General features: G+C 32.9%; 1 protein-coding gene across 2 annotated transcripts; it reads right to left on the reverse strand.

Moving 5' to 3' along the window:
- Positions 1 to 953: 953 nt before the first annotated feature.
- On the reverse strand, positions 954 to 4720 carry LOC107901379 (syntaxin-32). 2 transcript variants are annotated; one of them, XM_016827361.2, is made up of 6 exons: positions 4550 to 4720; positions 4126 to 4417; positions 3401 to 3648; positions 3113 to 3285; positions 2358 to 2555; positions 954 to 1429 (listed from the first exon to the last, which is right to left on the reverse strand). In XM_016827361.2, the coding sequence occupies exons 2-6, from the start codon at positions 4364 to 4366 to the stop codon at positions 1270 to 1272; spliced, it is 1020 nt and encodes a 339-aa protein (XP_016682850.2). In that variant the 5' UTR covers positions 4367 to 4417; positions 4550 to 4720; the 3' UTR covers positions 954 to 1269. The 2 variants fall into 2 exon arrangements, with proteins under 2 accessions (XP_016682850.2, XP_016682849.2); XM_016827360.2 differs by having other exon boundaries at positions 4126 to 4720.
- Between the last annotated feature and the right edge of the window lie 4262 nt (positions 4721 to 8982).

Genomic DNA, 8982 nt, shown 5'->3' on the forward strand with positions numbered 1-8982 from the left:
AACACCTCAAGGAATTCCATATAATATGGAACGGCAAATGATATAACCAAGGAGCATATTAACCTTCGACCTTTCCTTTTCTCTTTACCTAATTCAGCAAAAGAATGATTATTTTACTCGCTACCAAGTTCAATAACTACTTATGTATGTTCGTTGATAGATTCTTCTTATCATCCAAAGCCGTCAAGATTTGAAGGCAAATATCTTAGATCGAGCAAGAAGAGACAGAATCATTATACGAATATAGAAAAAAAGTTTCAAAAACATGACATTCCTCAAGCTGCATAAGATCTTATCTCTATTATGGTTGCATTGGCAACAATTAATGCAAGAGAACATAAATTCGAACATATTTTATTTTTCTATTTAAGAATTAAAAGGAATTATAAGTAATTGTAAGTCTTGTATCAAAATTATCAATAATTCAAACTCGACTCAAATTCTTGGCGGAGATTACATGAGCTACATAATTATTTCCTAAAAGATAAGATCAAAAGCATTACTAAATTTATTCAACATATTGTGTCATGTAATACACCACAAGCCAAAGTTTGTTATATTTATGCTAGTCCTAGTCACTTAACAGATGCATGCCCAGACCCAAGTGAAATGTGAAAAATGAGTCCAGAAAAAAGAGAAGTAGAAGAATAAATTTTGAATGTAATTGATAAAAAAAAAATGAAAACCATAAATTAATTCAAAATTAAGCAGTTTTTAAAAGTTCTAATTCATTTAATTTTTTAACTATACAAAGAAATTCTTTTTCCAATGAAAAATATATTTTTTTTCGATTTTTCATCTTTATAATTTCCTTTCCGAGCAAAGCAAATAAGGTGAAACAACGAAATCACAAAGTCGAACAAATCCAATGTGACCAAGTCTAAACAAAGTCGAGCAAAGCCACATTTCTTACTTTGTTAGTTGCAACATACATCATCATAAAGCAATTAAAATGAACCTCTAAAAGTGGATATTATTGAAAAGAGTGGCACATTGGGAGACATTCTGTCAAATAACACCCACAGTAAAAAGGAATAATTCAGCCATTTTCCCAATACCTTGTGCAATTTACATGTACCGATACATACATACATACACATCATGGTAAACAAAAAGTTACAATTCTGCAGGACTGGATGGTGACTTTAAAGTAAAAGGGAAAAATGATGCAATATATGAAAAGAATAGAAGGCTAAGAAAAGGATCTTCTTCTCTCCTCTCCCTCTTTTTTTTTTTTTATCTTTCTAACCAGCCATCTTACTTTATTGACTATGCTACAAAGAATAGGAAAACCATAAGGAAAACAATCAATACAAAAAATATTTTGATCATTAGCCACCTGTTAGATGATATGCTGTTTAGGTACTTAAGCAAAGCTCCCTGTGCTCCTTCCACATTTGCTAACGTGTCATCCATGTTCTCGTCGATCCTAAAAAGGGAACATCATAGTCGGTTGTTCATAAATCGGTCAAAAGAAAACAGACTGCGATATACAACTGAAACTACTCTAGATAATTGGAAATTATTTCTAACTTTTAACAGTTGCTACTTACTACAAATGGATGGCTTTTATCAATGAATCTATCTAGTTTGCACACTCGTATATTCTCATGTGAAGATCGCTAAATCTGAATAAGAGTGCCCATAAGAACTAAGTTGATAGCCCACCAAACAATACAAGCATCTCTTCTTGTTGTCAATGTTGGGTTTAGACATGGTATTTATACTAGCTAAAAACAGGATCCTTAAGATGTTCCATGTCAAACTTCACCGCACACAGACACAGACACATCACAAAATTGTTTACTTTAACAAATGAATGACATCTCAAATTCTTCCAAGTACCAAATCATGATGCATGCTGAGGACCAAATAACCACAAAATAGAAAGGATATCCTGTAGAACCAGTCATTTATTTAGGAGAACACAATATCTATGACTGCAAACTTAAACCAGGGTAAGAACAATTACACTGATGCTTCGATATAAAATCAAACACCAGGATGACAGCAAACATAATCTATCATTGATTATTTAATTCTATCATTGTTTCTAGCGCAATCAAGCAATTACAAGAAACTCTGCAAAACTTCAACCCTCAAAGTTTTAAACAGAATCGAGAAACTATTTGCTCAAACTTTGTTTGCAAGTCAAATATTTAGCTTCATCAAATCCAACGACCATATACATGTTAGGATTTCCACACAGTATAAACTGAACAACAATTATTATAATACTACAGACATACTAGGATATAAAACACCTTATAAATCAAGTCATACATCAGCAACTAAAATGAATTCTAATGTAAGCCATTGTCAAGTGAATTTACTTCAAAAAAGTAAATGAATAAAACCTGATAGCTAGCTCTCCTTGCTGAGAAACCAGAGTAGCTAGCTGGTTGAAGATGGTGCCAAGCTCGTGAATAGTGGATTCTACGTTCTGAAGAGCTTCAGCTCTGCTCTGCATGTAACTGTCCTGCAATGGAACCATTTGTTGCTGCTGCTGCTGTTGATGCTGGAGCAATGGCTGACTTTCCCCATCCGTCTGCTTTCTGTATAATTAAGAACCAGGAATGACTTCATCAAAAATAAAAAGGAGGAAGAAGAAGATAGAAAAGAGGCAAATGCACACAGCAATGAAGTTTCACCAGTGTGCAGCATTCCAAATTGATATAGTTCATATAAGAAGTTAAAACCCGCTACATTAATACAGCAGCAACCAATAATAGTTTATCGCAAAGAAGTTGCAAAAAGAAATTAAATATTTTGGGGAAAAAAAAAAGCAAGCCAATGCAAAATCTCAAACATATGGGTGCACTGCAAACAACAAATGAAAATAGAAATTTGTGACCATTCAGGACAAAGGAATGACAAGATGCAATTGTTACAAACTGCTAAAAATGTACAAAAGCAGTGTTAAGAAATGTTTCGTTAGCATTCAGTAACAAATTGTCAATAAATGGACTTGGAAGCTCCTAAAGAAATTCAAGTCTTCTAAGTGCAAATTTATTTTCTCCAGTTAACGAGTCACCATATATAAAAAAAATTGAAGCAGGAAGTCATAGGTATATTACTGCGATACATCTAATACAATCTAATAAGCTGTTACCTGGGAAACAACTGAGATGAAGATGCAGACCCATTAGCCCACTTAGGAAGGTTGTTTGCAGCTCCAGCCGCTGATTTGACAGCCAGGGGACGCTGCTGTACAAAAGGATTTGGAGAATCCTTTGTAGCATTGGAAGAAAATAACTGTCTTCTATTCTCATGAACCTTTAAATTCTGTACAAGGCAAATCAATTACCACCAATTGTCAAGGGAATGAATTACCAAGTACATAATGACAAGGAATACTAGAAAAATATCTAAGTAAATAGACTGAAAAACTTGGCCTTACCTCTGTTCGCATGGTGAGAACATCTTTGAACTCTTTCGTGGTGCTCATCAAGCGATTCTTCAAGTCATCTACAACTGTGGTTGAATGACTAGACGTGTCACTGGAGACACCACCTTCATTTCTAGAATTGCAGAAAAGCTGAAGGTCTACAACGGCAGAATTAAGTGCAGTGATATCCTGCTTGATAGCTGCAGTGAGCTCTTGGATTTCCATGGTGGGGTCATCAAAAACTGAAGTTCTCTTGGCCACTGCAAGGCAAGCAAAATATAGATTTCCTCTTCTTAATTTTTACACCATATATATATTGGACCGTAGTAACTACAATATCAAGTCTGTTTGTCGTCTCCTCTAGTTGTGCAATCAGAGACCGAATTTCAAAGCAAAATCAGAAAAATAAGAAGGCGACGAAAAAATAAAAACACAAAGAATTAAATTCAGAAGTAGAGGAAGAAGAAGAATAAAAAAATTAGGACATTCATTCTAATTATAATAGGCTTACATGAAGAACTAATAGTCAACTAAAATTACATTCCATTGAGTACAGCTCCGCTTAGAAGCTCTTAAACTCTAAGCAATACGCCCTGCGCAGATAAATTTCAGGTTTTAAATAATTCATCTTTCTAGAAACTATATGATACAAACCTCCATAAATTTTTGTGCAAATCTTTCATTTAAATACAAACAACAAAAATTATAATGTAAACGAAACAGGTGTAAATGCTTACATTTTGCTAACTTTGATAGCTTCTGCGAGGTCTGATGAATCCCAAATCCAATCTTAGAAGCCCTCCTATTAAACTCCGATTGATGAGCAACCACAGATCTCTGTTCCTCAGCTCTAGACGTACTGCTACTCGGTCCATTTTGACCCGGCCCAGACGAAAACGACTTCCTTAACCTCTCCGCTACGCTTTGAAATTCTTGTGTCCGATCCCTAAATGACGATTGCGCCAATTTCACAGGCATTTTGAGAAGAAAAAAAACCCTCTCGATCTTCAAATTGAAATCCCAAAATACCTAACCAAACATTTGATTAAAACTGAAAGGCCTAAAATTTGAATTTCCTCGATTTTGTTTGAATTAGGGAAAAAATACAGGGAAACGAACGTAGATCCTTAAAAATACAGGGAAACGAACGTAGATTCTTACTTCAAATCGAGATCTGAAATCCTAAAGTTTGGAATTAGAAGCTTAAAAATTGCAACGAGTATACATGGGATCGGAGGGTGTGGCTTTAGAAGGGAAAATCAATCAAAGATGTAAATATCCCAAACGGAGAAAACAATTGAGCGGAGATTTTGGGACACCGACGTAAGTCCTGACTCGTGTCATGTGGCCTTCTCCTTATATAATTTTTTTTGGTTAAAATTGTCTTACACTCCTATACTCTTCAGAAATTTTATATTTCGTCCCTATACTTTATATTCAGAAATTTACTCTTTTACTTTTTAGATTTCAAAATTCATGTTCAATTATTAACATTGTTAGTTTTTTTTATTAAATTTGTTGGTGTAACATTTTGAAATAAAAAATAATATTAAACTGGTAGCCATGTAATAAAATTTTGCATTGTAATGAACTTAAATTTAACAAAATAATTTTAACAGGGTTAACGATTGAATTTGTATATTGAAATCTAAAACGTAAAAGACTAAATTTCTAAAAATAAAAGTGTAGGGACTGAACTCAAAATTTACAAAGAGTACGGGAACTTATGGCATATTTTAACCAATTTTTTCCAATATTGATTTATATGTGTAAACTGCAAAAATAGTTATTTATGCATGTTTTAAATTATGTTTTGGTCATTGAATTTTAATTTATTAGTAAATGGTAGCTAACATTTTGGTTACCTTATTGTTATATCGTTTACTATAGTTAGCGGCTTAATAACCAAAATGTTAGCTTTAAAATTTGATTTGTTACAAAATGGTTCTTAACATTTTGGTCCTCCCAATTTTCTTGTATTCAATAATTTAAATTTTCAACTAACAATTTTGCATAGGCATAAAGACAAATTTACCCCTTTAATGCTTACGCATTTTGTTAATTTAGCTTTAATATTCTTTTTTGAATCACTTCGACATTCAACTTTCAAATTTTAGTTAGATTGCATTTTTTTATGGAAAAGTTGACTAAATTTTAATTTTTTAATAGTATTGACGTAATAGTCCATGTAACAACCTGTTTTCAATGAAATTGGAACAGTGGTTTTGGGACCACAAATCCGAAGTTGAAAAAAATTTATTTTTATTATTATATGGTCTACTATATGATAGAAATATAGTACAAAAATTTTGTTAAGAAATTTTATCGTTTACATACCTAATTTGATGAAAAGGACTAAATTGCATTAAGTGTAAAAGTTGAGTTCTAATAGCTAAATGTATTAAATAGCTATAGAATTTTAAATTTTAGGTCCTTATATAGTAAATAGACCATTAAAATGCTTAGTGGTTAAGCATGAATAGTCATCATTGGAAATTTAATGAATTATTAAGGGTAATTTTGGAAATTAATGATTAAAGTGATATTAAATAAAATAAAAATCTATTATCATCACCTACCACCAAATTAAAAAAAAACCTAGCCATGGAAGCTTGAGATATTAGCAAGCTTGTTTTGCTCAATTCGGTATGTATCATTGTCTCGTTTTTAATAATTTTTATATTTCTGAGATCGTAGTAGCTTAATCTAGCTAACTCGGGGATTAATTTGCAAAATTATTAATGTATTAAAGTTTTTCCATTGATGAGTATGTTTAAATTATGAAGTTTTATGATATAAAATGAAAGGTTGTTGTTAGATAAACAACTTTTGTAAAGATAATTTTGATGAAATTATCAATTAGGGATTAAATTGAAAAGATGATAAATTTATGGTAAATTTGTGAAATTTTGAATTATGTGGGCTGCTATTAATATGTATAAAAATAGACTACGCTTGAGTAAGGATTAAATTGTATGAAAGTCATTTTTCGAGCCTAGGCACTAAATTGTAATAAATTAAAAGTATAGGGGTAAAATAGTAATTTTCCAAAAATATGTGCTAGACTAAATTGAATATGAATTATATTGAATTGAGTTAAATTCATTTGTATAGATCCGGTTAGACCAAGTACAGAGTTAGATCGAGGCAAAGGAGAAATATCGGATTAGTCGTCTTCGTACATACAATTGTCGAGGTAAGTTCGTGTAATTAAATTGTACATTAATATGTGTTAAATTGAATTATTGTTTGTGAATTGTACAATTGCCATGAATAAATACCGGTTGTATATACAACAATTGCTGAATCCCGTTTGAACCTTATGAAATTCATAGGATACAAATGACATGTCATTAGGGTTATCGATTTGGTTGGGGTCCTGCATCTGTTGCGGACACACCACAGCTGATGGGAGTCGAATCCACCAATATAAACCTACGCCTTAAGTTGCAAATTATGCAGTATAGGGAGTAGGGTCGATCCCTCAGATACTAGTTTACTGTAAAATTGTTGCTCGCTTGACCAGATTTATGTCGGGGCAGCTGTCGTGCCCAAGACGTTTGGGGGGATAAAAAATTTGAAAACCTGAAATTAACAGAAAAATAACGTCAAAAATAAAAATTGAAAATAGAATAATAAAAACTGTGAAATAAATATTACTAAAAATTAATTAGAATGAGCTCAGCTTTAGGCGCGAATTTTCCTCGTCTTTGAACCGATCCTCGAAATTGAATGAACTCCTCTTTTCCAATAAGCTAGTTATAGCTACCAAGGACGACTCGGACACCAACTCTTCCTTGTGTAAATTAGTTATGGAACGTCCAATAACTAATTCTTACCGATCGAACAACCACGAAACGTTCGTGATTTAGAACTCCGGCAGCTTTGCGTTCTAGAAGAGCCTAGCTCGAACCAATGCCCTCAACCGCGTGAGACATTTAAATCCGGTTACTACTTCCCTTGACGGAACCAAACAACAATCTCCACTTGGCACGCCAATGTGTTCACAGAAAACCGATTAGAAACGTTCCTTTCGGAATTCCAACTGTACGTCTAACCACACTAAATCAAACGACGTCTTTTTTGACTTAGTGTTGATCTGAATTTATGAGTTGACAAAATCATACTCTTAATCCGGATAAGTAATAAGTACTGAAATTTTAGGAGTTAAATGGCTCGGGTTCGTAACTCACGGGTTTTGCCGAGGCTAATTTCAGCCTAAAGCTGAAAATGGGTTTAGTTGGCTAAGGTTTGGGGCATGTTGGTATTTGATAAATTAAATAAGGTAGAAATGGTGAAAAGATGGGTGGTGTGATTGAGTATGGGGGGTGAAAAAAATATATTAAAGTGCGGTGGTTGAAAAAGGAGTTGTAAATGGTAAGTAGTAACAAGTTTTAGGAATTGAAAGTTAAAGAAACTAAAGACAATAAACAAATTTGTGAAAAGTTGAAAATAAAGGTGAAATGGATGGTAGGCTACTGGAACTAATAAATTGAAGGAAAACAAACTAAAGAAACAACAAAGGCTACGTGAGAAAGGAGAGAATTGACAGGTAAAAGCTTAATATTTTTGATTGATGAATAAATGAACAATACAAGCTCTATTTATACTAGTGGATTTACTAAATTAGGAGCCAACTAGTTATAGGAAATTAAGGAAAAAAATATCCCATAATAAAATAAATCCCAAAATAATCTCCCCCACTAAGTCAACAAAATTTTCAGCTAATTAATATTAGAAAAATTCTACTTTGGCCCTCCTTCTTTGCTTCTTTCTTTAATTTGGCCCAATCGTTTCCTTTTTCTTCTATTTAGCCCCAAATTACATTCCTGAACAAAATTCAATAAATATGGCAAAATTAGTGGTGCATTCTCATAAATTAACCAATTTAGTTACTTAAAATATGCAACTTTAGCATTTAATCAACAGCTCGCATGAGCTTTCTGATACTCAGCTCGCATGAGCTTCCCGTTATTTAGCTCGCATGAGCTTCTCGTTATTCAGCTCGAAAGAACTTACTGTTTACACCTCGTGTGTACAACCCGTGTATCCAACGATATTTTAAACGGTTCAACGGGAAATGTTCTGTTATAAGACAATATGAGTTCGATATGAACCAATACATGAATATATATGAAATACATGGAAATAGATGATACATGTATATGAAACTTGCTTAGTGGTTATGTTCATGTTTATTGGTTATTATATGTGTTTTACATGGCTAACATGTTAAGGATATGTGCTTAGGCTTTTGGCCAAGTTGGTTGGAATATGTTTTGTATGCTTACCTCAAATGAGATTAAATGGTAAGTTAAATTTCATGTTATACGAACTTACTAAGCTTAAATGCTTACTCTGTGTTATTATCTGTGTTTTATAGTGATTCAGAAGCTCAAGTGGGTTGAAAGCTTGACGGAGCTATATCACACTATTCATCGGTCCTTTTGGTACTTTTAGTAAGTTAATTCTGGTTATAATGGCATGTATAGGTTATTTTGACCAGTGTTGGTATATAATGTTTTGTTGAGGCTAGCCATTTGGAATGGCTTGTGTTTGGTATATTTTGATAGGGGTGTGCATAATTCGGGTAA

This window comes from Gossypium hirsutum, chromosome D06 (genome assembly GCF_007990345.1).
Source record: "Gossypium hirsutum isolate 1008001.06 chromosome D06, Gossypium_hirsutum_v2.1, whole genome shotgun sequence".
Taxonomy (NCBI): Eukaryota; Viridiplantae; Streptophyta; class Magnoliopsida; order Malvales; family Malvaceae; genus Gossypium; species Gossypium hirsutum.

Bases quoted from the DNA above. Each gene is read 5' to 3' on its own strand.
- LOC107901379 (XM_016827361.2), bottom strand. From the start codon at position 4,366: ATGCCTGTGAAATTGGCGCAATCGTCATTTAGGGATCGGACACAAGAA. The intron at 3,649-4,125 runs GTAAGCATTTAC...CTTGCCTTGCAG, and splicing joins GCTATCAAAGTTAGCAAAAT to TGGCCAAGAGAACTTCAGTT. The intron at 2,556-3,112 runs GTAACAGCTTAT...TTAATTATACAG, and splicing joins TCATCTCAGTTGTTTCCCAG to AAAGCAGACGGATGGGGAAA.